Source organism: Etheostoma spectabile, unplaced genomic scaffold (genome assembly GCF_008692095.1).
Source record: "Etheostoma spectabile isolate EspeVRDwgs_2016 unplaced genomic scaffold, UIUC_Espe_1.0 scaffold517, whole genome shotgun sequence".
Lineage (NCBI taxonomy): Eukaryota > Metazoa > Chordata > Actinopteri > Perciformes > Percidae > Etheostoma > Etheostoma spectabile.
In genome coordinates this window covers 208467-226898 of record NW_022605625.1, presented here as the reverse complement: position 1 = coordinate 226898, position 18432 = coordinate 208467, and the positions used below count along the sequence as shown (strand labels likewise).

At 40.9% G+C, this 18432-nt stretch overlaps 2 protein-coding genes across 2 annotated transcripts in view; one reads left to right on the top strand and one right to left on the bottom strand.

Moving 5' to 3' along the window:
• Positions 1-5118, top strand: part of LOC116686866 (AFG3-like protein 1) — a 54589-nt gene extending 49471 nt beyond the window's left edge. The window contains 3 exon segments of the mRNA XM_032511911.1: positions 168-223; positions 3437-3631; positions 4541-5118. Coding sequence (XP_032367802.1) covers positions 168-223; positions 3437-3631; positions 4541-4771 — 482 coding nt within the window. The 3' untranslated portion in view covers positions 4772-5118.
• Positions 5119-10221: 5103 nt separating this feature from the next.
• LOC116686864 (voltage-dependent calcium channel subunit alpha-2/delta-4) overlaps positions 10222-18432 on the bottom strand; it is a 158488-nt gene continuing 150277 nt past the window's right edge. The window contains exon 40 of the mRNA XM_032511910.1: positions 10222-10658. Coding sequence (XP_032367801.1) covers positions 10557-10658 — 102 coding nt within the window. The 3' untranslated portion in view covers positions 10222-10556. The remainder of the gene's footprint in view (positions 10659-18432) is intronic.

Below are 18432 nucleotides of genomic sequence, written 5' to 3'. Positions count from 1 at the left end.
CGTCTAGTAAATACTGAATGCGACGCTGAACACAGCAGATGTTAGCTAACGTTACCAGGAAACTAACTCACCCTTTTGTGTCGGCGAACAAACGTCATGTCGACGTCTGAACTCCGTCAGAATTCCCAAACTCTGTTTTTTAGACGGTGATTTTTGTTGCTTCCTAGCTTCGTTTGAAACAAAAATTTCTTCTGGCCGCGGCGAGTATGACGACGTGTGCTGCGTGAGTGCGCCTGAAATTACGTCATCAAGCGTTGCTATGGTGACCAGCCACGCCTGAGGCTTACTCAAATCTGCAATGGAAAACGGACGCAGAATGGGCCGAGGCGAGCCGTTACAAGCAGTGGAAAAACGCACATTGTGTTTTTTGTTGTTGTTTTTTTTAACCTTTTATTTAACCAGAATTCCCTCGAGATGGTTGAAAACTCTTTCCGAGGGAGACGCTGGCCGAGACGGCACACCGGTTAATAGTTAATGAAATACAGCATAATCACAGTCACAATCGCACATGGGAAAGGAACAGGTCACATGTGGCGTTGCATTTTTGAGTTACCGGCATTTTAACATGTGCCTTAAATTCATTTAATGGGACTATAGCTCATTAGGATGGAGCAGTTTTGGCAGTTATTCCAGGACCGTGGAGCGAAGTAGCTCTGTAAAACTTGTTGATCTGCATCATGGTAAGTTCCTTTTGTTAAAGTGTAGTTTTTAGATTTTGTCTCTTTTGGCCATGATTTTCATGCATTAAAAATAAAATAAAACGTCAAAAGGGGGAAAAGGGGCAGGGGGAAAAAAAATCTATAAGCGTTGGATAACGTGACCGACGAGAAGAATGAGATTTGGGTAATTTGGAGGCGATTTCTGCATGTTTGCCTTGTCTGTTTCCTGGAAACAGATATGATGATATAAAAGTTGATTCTGGGGAAAGGATCGATTTTTTGTGTTGATTTTTTTATATTTAAATTGACGCAAAAAGCAACATCCCAATACATTGGATTTGGGGGGGGGGGTCTCTAGACCACAGTGAGGTCTGTGTTGCTTATTCGTTATCTTTCAGTGTGAATGTGACTGAGAGTTTACGACTCAGTTCAGGACTTGACAGAGTAAAAGATCAGGTGGACGTAAAAGAGGGACTGGAACCAGATCCAGGACGTGGACCCTAATCATCAGTTCTGCTTCGACACATTTAGAGATCTGGATCATAACAGAATATACCAGAACATCTCATGGTGTATAGAACAGAGTGTATTAAAAAACAACTTAATGCAACAAACAACAAACTATATACTTTTAACAACAAACTTGCATGACCCAACATGTCTTCATTTGTGTTGAAAAATGCTTTTTACCTTTTACGCTTGGAATGTAGAATGCAAACACACACAATGTTTAAGCACACATAACATTTTAAATCCCAACTTTAGAAGGCCGCGTGCGAGCCTTTATCTACGTGTTTTTTGACCTACAAGAACCCAGACTCTGTTGCTGCAGGCAGCATGTTGTTTTTAGATTTGTAGTCTTTTCCACCCGACCAGCGTCAGACTTCAGTTTGTGCGTGTGTGGTTCAGGTCTGAGAGAAGAAGACACAGGTGACTGCAGCCGGAGGAGAAGAAGACGGTGGCGTACACGAGGCGGGCACGCCATCGTGGGCTGGTTCCTGCAGCACGCCGACCCGTGCTGCAAGGACGGGGGGGAGAAGACGTCAAAAAGACGTCAAAAATGAAACATGCTAACAACTCAGACACACAGTTGTTGTAAAAGAGAGAATGGAATCCAAACGCAACAACTTGAAAGAAAACAGAAAAACAGGCTGAATTAACCCTCGTGTTGTCTTCCCAGTCAAAATTGAAAATCAAATTTGTTGACGCTTTTTATGAGTTTTTGTTGCTTTTTTTCTTCAACAAGTTTTGACGTATTTTCAACGTTTTCACTTTTTGACTTTTAACTTTTGACACTACGTAACACTAAGTTATTAACTTCAGTTTTACAGATATTTTTGGTTCTTGTGCAGAAAAAGAAGTAACCAACGTTCTGTCTGTCTCTCTCTCTATCCTCCTCTCTACTCGCTACCTCTCTATCTCTCTCTGGCTCTCTCTCTCTCTCTCTCTCTCTCTCTCTCTCTCTCTCTCGCGCTGTGGGTGTCTCGTCTCTCTCCTGTGGGTGGGTCGTATGTCTGTGGGTCGTTCTATCTGCTGTGTAGTGTGTGTGTGTTGGTGTGTGTGTGTGTGTCGGTCGTGTTATCTATCTCTTGTGTGGTGTGTGGTCTGTCTCGTTCTCTCTCGCGTCAGTCTATCTGTGGTGTGTCTGCCTGTTCTGTCTTCTATCTCGGTTTGTGTGTGGGTCTGTCTTGTCTACTCTGTGTGTGTGTGGGTGTCTGTCTCGTTCTCTCCTTATCTCTGGTGTGTGGGGGTTGCCTGCTGTTTTCTCGCTCTCTCTCTCGTGGGGGGTCGCCTGTCGTCTCTCTCTGTGTGTCTCTCTCTCTCTCTCGCCTTCCTCTCTCTCCTCCTCTCGCTCTCTCTCTCTCCTCTTGGTGGTGTCGGGCATCGTTCTGTCCTCTTGTGTGTGCTCTCTCCTTTTTTGTTTCTGCTGTTCTCTCTCTCTCCCTCTCCCGCTTTCTCCGCCCTCGGGTCTGGCGCTAGCAGACCTGATACAGCAAAGGAGCAGCTAGCGCTTACGCGACAAGGTGTGCAATGGATGCTCGAGGGGAAGGGTGTAGGAAAGAAACGCGTGGGGACAAGATCACCCCACGGCGGTGCCCCAAGAGAACTGCAGAAGACTCCCGCAGTCGCCTTTGACGCCTCACGTACACGCACGGACAACAAATCACAGCACAGAGGCCGGCAATGGAAATGGAAGGGCGGTCACGTCTCTTCACACACACACTATCTCCAGCACACACACACACAACACACACACACACACACACTCTCAGAACTTTCTCTCACACACACCACACCCATACACTCATCACTAACAAAACACACACTAACACACACTACTCACCAACTTTCTCACATAAACTCACCCACTAACACCCACATGCGCGCACACTCTCTATAACACACACACACAACCTCAATACTTCTCACACACACTATCACACACGCACCACACACGCACACACACTCAAACTTTCGGGTCATATACAAACACCACATCACGCGCGACACTCTCATATCCCGCAAACACACACACACACACACACACACACACACAACTCTCACTCACACACACTCTCCAACTCACTCACACACTTACTCACACGCACACTCACGCTTGCATGCACACAGACACGTGCTCAAATGGACAGACAAGCGTTTTGTTTCTGGATCCGATGTTTTGGGATGTTTACGTCTTCTGTTGAAGATGTTTAACTTTAAGACGTAACGTAGGCGTGTCTCTGTAGCCTGAGTGTGTCTCCTGCCGCCCCCTCTAGGTGGTGCAGTTTGGGATGAGTGAGAAGGTGGGGCAGGTATCGTTTGAGCTGCCCCGGCAGGGCGAGATGGTGCTGGAGAAGCCGTACAGCGAGGCCACGTCGGAGCTCATCGACCAGGAGGTCCGGGAGCTGGTGGAGCGGGCGTACCAGAGAACCCTGGAGCTCATCCAGGACAAGAAGGAGCTGGTGGAGATGGTGAGAAATCTCTTACATAGAACACACACACATTACACACTGTGGGTACAAGGTGCAACTCGGGTCTTGCCCAAGGACACTTCAGGGTGTATCAGGACGTAGCAGGGCGTAGCAGGACGAATCGGGGCATAGCAGGACGTATCGGGGCATAGCAGGACGTATCGGGGCCTAGCAGGACGTATCGGGGCATAGCAGGACGAATCGGGGCGTAGCAGGACGAATCGGGGCGTAGCAGGACGAATCGGGGCGTAGCAGGACGAATCGGGGCGTAGCAGGACGAATCAGGGCGTAGCAGGACTAATCAGGGCATAGCAGGACGTATCAGGACATAGCAGGACGTATCAGGACGTATCAGGACGTATCAGGACGTAGCAGGACGTATCAGGGCATAGCAGGACGTAGCAGGGCATAGCAGGACGTAGCAGGACGTATCAGGGCATAGCAGGACGTAGCAGGACGTATAAGGGCATAGCAGGACGTATCAGGACGTAGCAGGACGTATCAGGACATAGCAGGACGTAGCAGGACGTAGCAGGACGTATCAGGACATAGCAGGACGTAGCAGGACATAGCAGGACGTAGCAGGGCGTATAAGGGCGTAGCAGGACATAGTAGCACACTGCAGACCACAGGGTGGTGTCCTCCCAGTCCTTATTTAAATTTCATATCAGCTGAGTTTAGTATATTATCTCTTTTTTGTATTCATGGATGATCGGGTAGTGCTGCCTAAAGACTAATTTTCTTTGTCTTCACGTATCTAAAAAAGCAGTTGTAATCCTCGACCGTATGTCAACACACAAGGACCTGAGCACAGGGACCTCCTGGAGGTGTTTCTCCAGGAAAAGTAGAATTAAAGTTGTAGACTTTGAAGGACTCGCAGCATTCCTCCCTGGTTTGTCCGTCCCTCAGGTGGGGAAGCGTCTCCTGGAGAAGGAAGTCCTGGACAAGGCGGACATGTTGGAGCTGCTGGGCCCGCGGCCGTTCGAGGAGAAGTCCACGTACGAGGAGTTTGTGGAGGGGACGGGCAGCTTCGAGGAGGACACCAGCCTGCCGGAGGGACTCAAAGACTGGAACCAGGAGAGAGGGGGGGAGGGGGAGGACGCGGCGGGCCCGACTCCGGAGAAACAGCTGGCCGCGTAGAGCCGCCGGGACACGCGGATCAGAACCAAACAGATAAAACAACAACTCAAGACTGACTTTTACAGCCTTGGATGGTCAATTATTCCCAAAATTCATTTGACTTTGTTTCCCGACGACTGAATCCATCACAGAAAAGTTGTCCATTTCATCCAATTTGTCCCCACAACGCTCACTGTGGACCCTCTGAATCTTAATTCTGGGCCGACACGCGTGGACATATTTAGAGTTTTGATTGTTTCTGTTTCAGACACATGGACACAGGAGAAGGAAAGGGATGAATAAAGTAATTTAAGGACACAAATGATTGATTTAAAGGACACAAATGAAGTTGTTGAAGTCTCTAAATGGCGCTCCGCCAGGCTACGTACATCCAGGTTAAACGTAGAATTTGATCAGTTAATGTCTCCTCAATGCAGAGCGAACAAGAGACTGTTTTAAATAACCCTAAACTATAAGAATAAAGTATTTATTGCATAATAAACAAGTTTTCTTCCCCGACTGACGGAGTGATAACCAGCAGCAGCAAAATTTCTAAAAATATCTGTAGGTTTAAATATTTTGAATGTGTATTTTTGTTTCCTGCTGTTTTTTTGTTTTTGTTTTTTTTTAATTCTTTTTATTAAACATTTTTAGTTAATTCAAACAAAACACACTAGAACAAAAGACTATTAGCAACCATATCTATGGGCATATGGACAACTTACATACAGCATCTCGTCATATAGGTGTGTGTGTGTGTGTGCGTGCGTGCGTGCGTGCGTGCGTGCGTGCGTGCGTGCGTGCGTGCGTGTGTGTGCGTGTGTGTGCGTGTGTGTGCGTGTGTGCGCATTTTATCCAGTTTGTGTTAATGACCCTTTAATCTTTAGGCACTTTAAGATGTTCTCCCATTTTTTAAACCGGTGCAATTTACCATTAAGACAATACCTCAATCTTTCTAGCGTTACTACTCATGATATCAGAGATTTCCACATCTGAGTAGAGGGGGCCCTGCGGTGGTTTTTACATTTTCAGGAAGGTGTTCTTTGGTTAGCGGGTCACACTGACATGCTCAGCGCTGCTCGCTGTGTAAAAACAACAAAACAACCGACAGATGACCCGACAGGAAGCAGCTACGTCACCAGCCCACTGACTCATGGGAAAATCCTTTTTCACAATGATATTTGAGTTGTTGTCTCTCTGCTGAATTAAAGGAGCAGTCCCCCTCAAACACTGACGCTAACGCTGTGTTGGGAACCGTTCCCTCACTCACACGCTGTTCCTTTAATAGTGTTTATTAAATAGTGAACCATGCAGGGAACAACTGGTCTCCCTTTCCCAGACCTAGTCCACACAACATCCTGCAATGGGAGGAAAGCGTGCTCTGGTTTTTTGGTATTTCTTAAAAAACATTTACAGTCGTCCTGGGTGGGGCGATGCGCCGGACGGAGCCACGGTGCCGCTGCTAAACAACCTCGGGAAGAGACTAGTTTTGGTGGAACATGTAGACGTTAGTAGTTGTAGTCGTGCAACAGAAACCTCCGATTGGACAGATAGTCTAGCTAGCTGTCTGGATTTACCCTGCAGAGACCTGAGGACCAGGTAACCATAGTCCTCAGATTGGACAGATAGTCTAGCTAGCTGTCTGGATTTACCCTGCAGAGATCTGAGGACCAGGTAACCATAGTCCTCAGATTGGACAGATAGTCTAGCTAGCGGTCTGGATTTACCCTGCAGAGACCTGAGGACCAGGTAACCATAGTCCTCAGATTGTACGATAGTCTAGCTAGCTGTCTGGATTTACCCTGCAGAGACCTGAGGACCAGGAACCATAGTCCTCAGATTGGACAGATAGTCTAGCTAGCTGTCTGGATTTACCCTGCAGACCTGAGGACCAGGTAACCATAGTCCTCAGATTGGACAGATAGTCTAGCTAGCTGTCTGGATTTACCTGCAGAGACCTGAGGACCAGGTAACCAGAGTCCTCAGATTGGACAGATAGTCTCTAGCTGTCTGGATACCCTGCCGAAGACCTGAGGACCAGGTAACCAGAGTCCTCAGATTGGACAGATAGTCTAGCTAGCTGTCTGGATTTACCCTGCAGAGATCTTAGGACCAGGTAACCATAGTCCTCAGATTGGACAGATAGTCTAGCTAGCAGTCTGGATTTACCCTGCAGAGACCTGAGGACCAGGTAACCAGAGTCCTCAGATTGGACAGATAGTCTAGCTAGCTGTCTGGATTTACCCTGCAGAGATCTTAGGACCAGGTAACCATAGTCCTCAGATTGGACAGATAGTCTAGCTAGCGGTCCGGGTTTACCCTGCAAGCTGGGAAGGATTAAACACTCTGTGATCCACCGTCATAATAATCATATTTTAAATGCAAACGGTATCTGTTATCGTCAACATTGTTATCGTGGCTAACTGTTACACCGCTAATTGTTACTTCCATAGTAGGCTACAGCGTGTGTACACTCAGATTAGCTGTGCATTGTGGGTATTTTATAGTGGACTGTGTAGTGAAGGAAGTTAACCACACCGCTGCAGAATGGCGAAGACTATGTAGTGAACTATCTCTGAGACAGGGGACCGGCTCCAATACGAACGGCTTCATTTTTCCGGCTACGTGACTTGCAGTTCAGCCTCGACGTTTCCCCCAAACGAAGGACACGCTGGGCTCAGGTTATGTTTTAATATTTAAATCATCTGCTCGCCTAAAGAGAGGGAAAACAATGAAATTAAGAAGCACTGTCTCTGTCACTCTGATTTATCGATTGTTAATAGACGTTGTCCAAAAACTAAAATAAACACATGACACGTACTGTTAGATTTGGTGAAAAAAAAAACTTTATTACAGCCGAGTTCATCTCCTAAAATTAGAAATAAAATACGTGTCCTGATATGTGAGAAGATGTGTTTTCTTATTCCCTGAAACGCCTTTGTCTGGATCCCAAACCCTGCGTAGCAGAATAAAGGTTATGTAATTAACTTGAAACCGTGTGTGATTATAATATAATATAAGCTGTCTGATTAACATTTAGCGCGCACGTCTCATTTAAAGCCTCTTTCTATAATTACAGATATTAAAATATGTCTTTAAAGTTTGACTTGCTGGTCCCATATGAATACAACAAATTAATCTTCCTTCATCCAGTCCAGTTTGGAGGATCAGCTGCACAGGGAACCACCGGTCTAAGTCTGATTGGCCACCACCGATTTCCGGAGATCTATTTTTAAGATTTTATTTTCAAAGATTTCTTCTTTCTGTCAACACCAAGAAACCAAATGTGAAACCTTTTAATTTACGTGACTTCTGTCATTGTTTTTGCAACTGCTGCACTGCAATTTCCCTCTGGATAAATTATGGTTCATCTTCTTTTTGACTCTCCAGAACTTGCAGAAACAATAATAAAATCACACAAAGTTTGCATAGCATTAATAAATTGTCTGTACAGGAAATCTTCGGCTGAAGTAACGGAGACCAACACCTACATGACAGAAGACGTGATCAATTACAGCAACTAAAGGGGTGTTTTTCTTCTTAATGCCTCATGTTGTTGTTGCAGGTGTCCAGCAGGTGGCGGCGACACCTCGATGTTATAAAGCTGCTAAATTTGAATGATCTTAAAGGGTCATTACTGTTTTTTTTGTCAACCTGGACCCTGGTTTCCTATGTGTTTGTGTTTGAGTGACTGATGGGAACAACGGTCTCTGACGTTGGTCTAGTTTTAAGTGAGATCGTAGTCGGCAGCAGAGAAACAAGCTACGATGTTAGTTATTAAGCAGCTTGTATTTACCTTCATAAAGTGCTCGTTTTGCTGCTGACAGACTCAGGTTAATATTCTAAGAGTCTGACAACATTATGGAAAGGATTTCTAAGGAGGTCGACCTTTCTGTTAAAGAGTAAGATCCTTTTTTTTTTTTTAAACGTGACATCCATGGAATTGCGTTCGCTGAACCCACCAGACTCCATGTAAATAAACAGTGATTTTAGCTTTATAAAACACACTTTATCAAAGTCGACAGAAACAAAATTAAACCATGAAAAGCTGTTTTGGGTGGGTGTTTTGACTTTTACAACCATCATAACTCTAGTTTGGGTTGAAATAAACACACAGTTTATTGATTTACATGTGAGAATATGTTGGCTCTATACACGCTAAAAGTATTGCTTTTTTTAATAGATTTTGGTGGGTTTAGCACTAGCGACTTCAGAGCTGTTTCTGGTTAAACAGAAAGGTCTGAAAGAGGTTTTAAAGGTCTATCTCTGTAGGGATCCATTCCATAATGTTGTCAGACACGTAGAATAATAATCTGCGTCTCTCAGCGGCAAAAAAAACAACAACTTTTAGTCGACCAAATTGCTGATGCACATTTGCCCCGCAGGGTTCCACTGCAGCAGGCACTTAATACTGGACCAATTTAAAAGATGTTTGTTCTTATCAGTCACTTAAACACAAAAAAATTGAGAACACATGGTCCAGTTTGTGTATCCCATTGTTCACGTGTCCCAGGGGTCTTTGAACGCTGCCTCAGATTCTAGTGAAAACACTAATTTGGCCTCAGACGCGGTTAGTTTAACATGAGTTTTCCTGCAGATGCGTTTAATGACAGAAACACAGAGGTTATTTAACTGTTTTCTCCATCTGTCAGAAAGGTAAAGACAGAGCTGGACAAATGATATTCTTCATGTCAAAAGAGTACAGTTTCAAAATGTAAGAGCTGCAATTTGATTGTAACAATCATCTTCAAATCCCCCCCCCCCCCCCCCCCCCCCCCCCCCCCCAACTAACGGTCTCTGCTTGTTTCCAAGGTTTTTCGGTTCTAGCTGCTGCACAAGTTCAACGGAAACCTCGAAGTCTAAAGCCTAGTTCAGACCAAAGATTTGCGACGAGTTGAAACTTGATTTCCGACTTTTAGGCTTTTTTTTGTTGTAGCTGATTTGTCTCCATATGAACGTGGATAATGTTAGTTGCATTTCTAGTGATGAATCAGTGAAAACACGTTTTTATTTCTGTGATTGACAGCGTTGTTCTCGCGCCGCTGAGTCAACAGGGTGTAACATATAAAAATGATGGATCGTTTTCCTGTAGCTGACTTCTCTATTGGACAGGAGACGTCTCTGACGTCCTAAATCCAGCCTCTGGAGACTCGACCAGCTGAGTCGCAGCGACCCCATCAGCTGGTTTGAGACGAGGTGAGACGGGTCGGTTCAGACCGCTGAGACTTTTCAACATTTTCATCTCATCGTGAATTTTTGGATCTGAACTGGACTTAAATCTAAAACTGTGTCTCGCGCTCAATCTGAGGAGATAAATTCCGAGACTCACACGACTAAAACTCAGGTTCAAACCACAGCTCCAATCCTCTGTATCCGTCTGAGTGTATAACTGATAACTTGTACTTTAACATTTGGCCACTGTATTTCCTGTTGACCATTTAACCTCCCAAAGAGCTGAGAACAGCAGCTTGTGATGCTCCTACCTTTTTATTAAGTCATTTGAATGTAAAACTCTACCTTGTAGACAATATTTCTGTATCAAAAAGCTACAAAGCTACAGGATAATGGCGACAGTCCGTCCACCCGACTCTTTGTTCCTCATTCAAGTTCAGGAAAGAGAAATGAGTCTAAAAAATAAATAAAAAGGAAATAGCCCTTTATCTCCAAGCCGAGACTCGTCTGAACAGCAGGAACGAACATCTGACACGTCCTGTCGTCTCGTGAAAAATGAAGAAGACCTCCCGTCGTGACGTCGTGCATCTACTTTTCTGCCGCCTCCCTCGGAGCATCCTGATTGGCTCCTGCTTTACGTCCAGCGGTGCAGGAGCGCCGAGACGAGCAGAGACGCCGAGGAGACGGAGAGCGACGGGATGATGGCCGACGCCCCCCCGCACTCCTTGGCGTTTTCCTGTTGGGGAATTCCAGCACAAGAGTCAACAATAACAACATATACTTAGAGCCACTTAACTAAATTATCAAATATATTTGGTTCAGGTCCTAAAATGTCAGTTTGTTGACAACAATCATGAAAAAAAGTCACGTAAATTGTCTCAAAGTCATGTAAAGTATCTCAAAGTCATGTAAAGTATCGCAAAGTCACGTAAAGTATCGCAAAGTCACGTAAAGTATCGCAAAGTCACGTAAAGTATCTCAAAGTCACGTAACGTATTGCAAAGTCATGTAAAGTATCTCAAAGTCATGTAAAGTATCTCAAAGTCATGTAAAGTATCGCAAAGTCACGTGAAGTGTCTCAAATTCACGTAAAGTATCGCAAAGTCATGTAAAGTATCTCAAAGTCCCGTAAAGTATCTCAAAGTCCCGTAAAGTATCTCAAAGTCATGTAAAGTAAGCTCAAGTTCATTGAAGTATTCTCAAAGGTCATGTGAATACTCCAAGTCATGTGACGTAATCGCAATCATTGGTTAAACGTATCACAAGTTAATACTCAAAGGTCCGTAAAGTTTCAAGTCATTAAAGATCTCCATAGTCTGTAAAGTATCCAATCCCATGTAAGTATCGTTAAAGTCACGAAGTACTCCACTAAAGGCAACGTAAAGAATCTCAACGTCATGTAAGTCATGTAAAGTATGGACAGGTGGCCCTGGATTTATGCCCTAAAGGAGATATTTGCTAAATAATCACAGTAAAGCATGTTGAAAAAATCATAAAAAAGTCATAGTATATAGTATGTTGAAAAAAACGTCATAGTATAGTATGTCGGAAAAAATCCTAAAAACGTCATAGTATAATATGTCGAAAAAAATCCTAAAAAAGTCATAGTATAGTATGTCGAAAAAAATCATAAAAACGTCATAGTATAGCATGTCGAAAAAATATAAAAAAACGTCATAGTATAATTTTTTTTTTTTTTTTTTTTTCTTTTTTTTTTTTTTTTCTTTTTTTTTTTTTTATGTCGAACAAACAAATCATAAAAAAGCATAGTAATAGTATGGTCGAAAAATCATAAAAACGTCATAGTATAGCATGTCGCAAAAATCATAAAAAAGTCATAGTATAATATGTCGAAAAAAATCATAAAAAAGTCTAGTTAGTATGTCGAAATAATCATAAAAAGGTAATAGGTCGAAAAAATCATAAAAAGTCATAGATAGTATGTCGAAAAAATCATAAAAAGTCATAGTATAGTATGTCGAAAAAAACATAAAAAGTCATAGATAAATGTCGAAAATCATCAAAAGTCATAGGCTAATAATATGAGAAAAAAATCATAAAAAGTCATAGTATTAGTATGTCGAAAAATCATAAAAAGTCATAGTATAATATGTCGAAAAAAATCATAAAACGTCATAGTATAGTATGTCGAAAAAATCATAAAAAGTCATAGTATAGTATGTCGAAAAAATGTCATAGTATAATATGTCGAAAAAATCATAAAAAGTCATAGTATAGTATGTCGAAAAAAATCATAAAAAAGTCATAGTATAGTATGTCGAAAAAATCATAAAAAGTCATAGTATAGTATGTCGAAAAAATCATAAAAAGTCATAGTATAGTATGTCGAAAAAAATCATAAAAAGTCATAGTATAATATGTCGAAAAAATCATAAAAAGTCATAGTATATATGTCGAAAACAAATCATAATACGAAAAAAATAACATACAAAAAAAGTATTATATATGGTCGAAAAAAACGTCATAAGTATAGTATAGTCGAAAAAATTCATAAAAAGTAATAGTATATATGCGAAAAATCTAAAGTATAGTATAGTAGTCGAAAAAAACGTCGGAGGAAACGTGGAGTTGATGTGAGTGGAGTCTGGATAAGTAGTCTGGGTGTGTAGTCTGGGTGTAGTCTGATGTAGTCCGGATGTGTAGTCCGGATGTGTAGTCTGGGATGTGTAGTCTGATGTGTAGTTTGGATGTGTAGTCCTGGATGTAGTCGTCCGATGATGTAGTCTTGTGTAGTCTTCGAGTGTATCTGGTGTAGTCCGGAGTTGTAGTCTGGATGTAGTCTGGTGTAGTACGGAGAGTAGTCTGGATGTAGTCCGGATGAGTAGTCCGGATGAGTGTCGGTGTGTATGTCTGATGTAGTCCGGATGAGTAGTCGGATGTAGTCTGTGATGTGTAGGTCTGGGTGTAGTGCGGATGTGTAGTCTGGTGTAGTCCGGATGTGTATCTGGATGTAGTCGCGATGTGTAGTCTGGATGTAGTCCGGATGGTAGTCTGGATGTGTCCGGATGTGTAGTCGGATTGTAGTCTGGATGTGCGTAGTCTGGAATGTGTAGTCTGGATGTAGTCGGAGTGTAGTCTGGATGTAGTCTGTGTATGGATGTAGTCTGTGTAGTGATGGTCGGATGTAGTATCGGTGTGTAGTCTGGAGTAGTCCGATGAGTATCTGGATCTGATCCCGACCCCCAGCCCTCACCTTCGGTGGTACGGTGGGCAGAGTTTGGACGCCGCCGATCTTCTGGGACTTCATCCTGTTGCCTTCACGGTGGCGTTTGTTTCACTGGCGTTAAGTTAAACAGAGCGCTCACCCGCCGAGGACTACCGCTCAGCATCGCCTAAAACACTCCTCAACTCCATTTGGATATATTGGACATATTTGAAGGATATTTGGATATATTGAAGGATATATTTGGCATATATTTGGACATATTTGGATAAATTTGTATACATGTGAAGGTATATTAGGATATATGTGAAGGATATATTTGGACATATTTGGATAAATTTGTATACATGTGAAGGATATATTTGTATATATGTGAGGATATTTGTATATATGTGGTATATGTGAAGGATCTATTTTGTATATATGTGGATATATTTGATGGATATATTGTATCTATATGTGAAGGATTTAGGATTATTAGGATAATAGTGAAGGATATTAGAGATATATTAGATATATTGAGGATATATTGAGATATGTGAAGGATATATTAGGATATTTAGGATATATGTGAGGAAAAATTTAGTAACAAAAATATATTAGGATATATTAGGATGATATGTGAAGGATTATTTGGGATATATGTGAAGGATATATTTGTCTACATGAAGGATATAGTAGGAATATTAGGTATATGTGAAGGATATCTATTGGCTATATTATAATGTGAAGGATTATTTGGAATATATATGTGAAGGAGTATATGTGAAGCATATATTAGTATATTAGGAAAATATTAAATTTTTGTTTGAAGAAGATTTAATTGGGAGGATATATTAGGATAAGATTAGGATCTATTGAGGAGATATGTTGTATACATGTGAAGGATATATTTGTATACATGTGATAGGATCGTATCTCTGTTAATTGTAAGCGATAATTGTGTATATATTGATATTTGATAGATATTTGAGATATGGAATATTGAGGGGATTTTGATATATGTGGTATATTTGAGGGATATATTGTATATATGAGGATACATTGAATTTAGGATATATTAGGATATATGGGAGGCTATATTGGATATATTAGGAATATTAATATTGTAAGGAATCATTGGTATATATGTGAAGATATATTAGGATCTATTTGTATATGTAAGGATATAATTGGATTATTTGGATATAGTAGATATATAGATAGGTACAATGTGTATAGGCTAGCATTTGGATAATATGTGAAGGATATATTAGTATAAAATATGTGAAGATATAGTTGTATATAAAGTGAAAGGATCATTAGTTGATCTATGTGAAGGATCTATTAGGAATATATATATGGAGATATATTAGGATATAGGTTAGGAATGATAGGATGGATATTGCTGAATAGTGTGAAGGATATATGATATGTGAAGGATATTGGATTTGGAGCATTTAGTATTATTTGAAGATATATTAACAGGAATAGTGAAGGATATATTGTGGTATATATGTGAAGGATATATGTGTATATATTTAAGGTATACTGGATATATTTGTATCATTGAAGGAAATTATTGGATATATTTGCAAGTTGATGGCTTTGTATGATATAAGTGTGGGGGGATATATTTGGATGATAGATGTTGTAATGGGATATTATTGAGGCATATCTAGTATGTAGGTATATATGGATATAGTTGACGTGATATAGTTGGTTATATCTATTGATATATGTGAGTATTATTTGTCTGTATATGGATATCTTTGGATCTATGGAAACTTTATCTGTGAAATGTAGATACATGGGCATATTGTTATATATTAGGATTATTGTGGATATTAGTAATTGGAAGGATATAATTGGATTTTGGATTGTATACACTGTTGAAGGATATATTGTATATATGTGGATATAATTTAGGTTATTGGATCTATATGTGGACGGTATGATTGGATATATTATGTATAGTATGTGGAAGGTAATTTGTATATAGTCGGATATATTTGATGGATATACTGTAATATTGATATATTGAGGATATATTTAATATATGTGAGATATATTATGGATTATTCAGATCTATGTGAGATATATGTGAAGGAATACATTTAGGCATATTGGTATTAGGATAATATAGGATATATTAGGACTATATTGTGGAAGTTATTGACTTTTGGATATATATCAGTGAAGGATATAGATGTGAGTATATTAGATATACTTTGATATATGTGACGGATATATAGGATATATGTAAGGAATATGTGAGGATATATTGTGATGATATTAGTTGATATATGTGAAGGAAATAGAATATTTATATATGGTAGGATCAAGATATGATTAGGATCTTTGTATATGTGAGGATTATTGTAGATATATGTGAAGGAATGATTAGATATATTATGTGTCTATGATTATGAGGATATTGATACTATGTAGGCTCATTTGAATATAGAGGATATATTAGGATATGATTAGGAGTATATTGGTGAAGGATTATGAGAATATATGTGAAGGATATATTAGGTATAATATGATGTGAAAGCTTCTTGGTATATATTGTGAAGGATATAGTTGTATATATATGGGAAGGAATATTAGGCTAATTAGGATATATGTGAAGGATAGATTTTGTATATAAGTGTGAAGGATCTATTGGTATATATATGTGGAAGGATATATTGTATATATATGTGAAGGATAATTTGTTATATAGAGAAGGATATATTTGAATCTCTTGTGAAGGATATATTAGGATATCTTAGGATATATGTGGAAGGATATAGTTGGTATATTATATGTGAAGGATATTTGTATATAGATGTGAAGGATCTATGTATTAATGTGAAGGATATATTTTGATCTCTTTGGGATCCAGCGGGATGGTCCATATGACGGGGAAACAGTCACAGGCGGACTGAGTCAAACAGGACCAGGTTACTGTCGGGAACCTGCGGCACACCGAACCTCCGAAACACAACACCAGCAAACAGGGGGACATCAGTTAAAGCTAAGTGCGTATATTCTAATAATTAATCAATAATAAATAAATATGAAGACTATTAATCTGCAAGGGGAACTTACAACGTTGTTAGTACACCAGCCTGAATGACACACACATGCCACATAATGGAGAATTTATGCCCATGGGAAGGCACCCCAAGCAGGTGGGGGTTGGTGCCTTGTCAAGGGAGGTGAAACTGGTGACTACCAGTCCACAACATACTTGGTAATATGGGGATGGAAACCAGCAACCCTCCGGCCTATACCCGACCACCAGCATCCCTACGGATGAGCGCTGTTATAGTACGTCAAAAAATTTTCTTCCATTATTATAACAATGTCATAGTATGCATGTCAAAAAATCATGGAAATGCATATTGTAGTATGAAAAAAAGTCATAGGCATTGGGCTAACAAAGTAAAAAAAAAAAAAATGTTGAAGTTACAGTAAGTGAAAAAAAAATCATAAAGTCATAGTATAGTATCTCGAAAAAGTCATTAAAAAATCATGGTAAACAATCGGTAATGTGCAAAAAAGACAACAAAAATAGCATAGGATTACAAAAAAATATTTAAAAAAAGCATTAAAATAGAATAAACAGTCCTAGGCAAGGAGAGGCAGCTTATCTGTAGAGACATTTCAGCAACAGGGCGATTCACAGAGCTTACACAAAATCAGTTAAACAGATAAAAAACAAGGTACAAGTAAAAAATAATAAGGAAACATGATGACATTAAAAAACAAAATAGGAAACATAGGGACACATAAAACACAAGATAAAGTTACAGTGCAGTCATAAGAAAGAAATGAGCATCATTTAAAGAAAGGCAGCACGAAAGGAACAAGGTCTTCAGCCTTGATTTAACAGAACCGGAGAGTAGCAGCGGAGTCTGCAGGTTTCTGGAGTTATCCAGATAGAGGACAGAGAAAACTGAAAAGCGCTTTCACCCGTTTAGTTTCGACTCTGGGGACAGAAAGTAGACCTGTCCCAGATGACTGAGAGGTCTGGGGGGTATCGTGTAGTAGTGACCTGTCCAGTGACCTGAGAGGTAGGGGGGTCATAGTGTAGGAGCAGATCAGAAATGTTTTGGACCTTAAACCGTTAAGGGATTTATAACTAGCAAGAGTATTGAAAGCAATTCTTGAAGACACGGAAGGCCGTTAAAGACTCAGAACTGGAGTGATGTGATGCCAGTATCTTGGTCTTAGTGAGGATGGAGTGATGTGATCCAGTCTCTTGGTCTCTAGTGAGGACTGGCGTGAGATTTCAGTATCTTGGTCTTAGTGAGGAATGGAGTGATGTGAATCAGGTATCTGGTCGTAGTGAGGACTGGAGTGCGATGTGTCAGTCTCTGGGTCTAGTGAGGACGGGAGTGATGTGATCCAGTCTCTTGGTCCTAGTGAGACTGGGAGGGATGTGATCCAGGCTCTGGTCTTAGTGAGGACTCGAGCAGCAGCGTTTCTGACAGCTGCGGCGTCTGATTGGATTCTTTAGGAGACCTGTAAAGGACCCGTTACAGTAGTCACGTCTACTGAAGTGGAAAGAGGACAGTTTTTCCAAGTCCTGTTGGACACATGAGTCCGTAAAACTTGATATTTTCTTGAGGTGATAGTAGGCTTGACTTTGGTAATTGTCTTAATGTGGCGTCTAGCATAGTAGGTCGAAAAATCCTAACAAATATTATGAATGAAAAAGTCATGTGTATGTGAACACTGTTGGCCGTCCCACACGATACAAGGCATTCTGGGACGCGAACGCCCCCCCACCCCCCCCCCCCGGGGATTACAAAAACATGACGGGCTCTTCAGAAGCGTTGCCAATTTCATGTGAGGTTTTGCGCGGAAAGTCCCCGGACGCCCCGAGCTCTGAACACAAGTCCCACGGAAGATCAAGAGAGAGCCGGGGGGGGGGGGTATTACCGCGGGGACAGACTGTCCCCGGCAGCGGGCTACTGGGCTGTGGAAGTCTAGCCTCCCTTTTACGTTTGTGTGACCTCGTTCAGGATCTTTAACCCTTCGTGTTGTTCCTGGGTCCAATTGACACGTTTTTTTTGTATTTTAACATCGGGAAATTGCTTTCTTCAACAATTTGCTAAAAATAACATGGATGCCGTACAACTTCTTAAAGGTAAAATTAATGATTCTTTCACCAAAATTTGGCTGCACTCAGAGGTGTTGGTTTGCCAAATTTGAGACCTTTTTTTTACACAGAAAATTGACTCAACCGATAAATGGATTATCAAAAATCTTGCTGAAATTTAATAGTATAATGATAACAATTAATCTTGCAGCTCTAGTTAATATTGCTCATTTATCTTTACATGTCATCAAC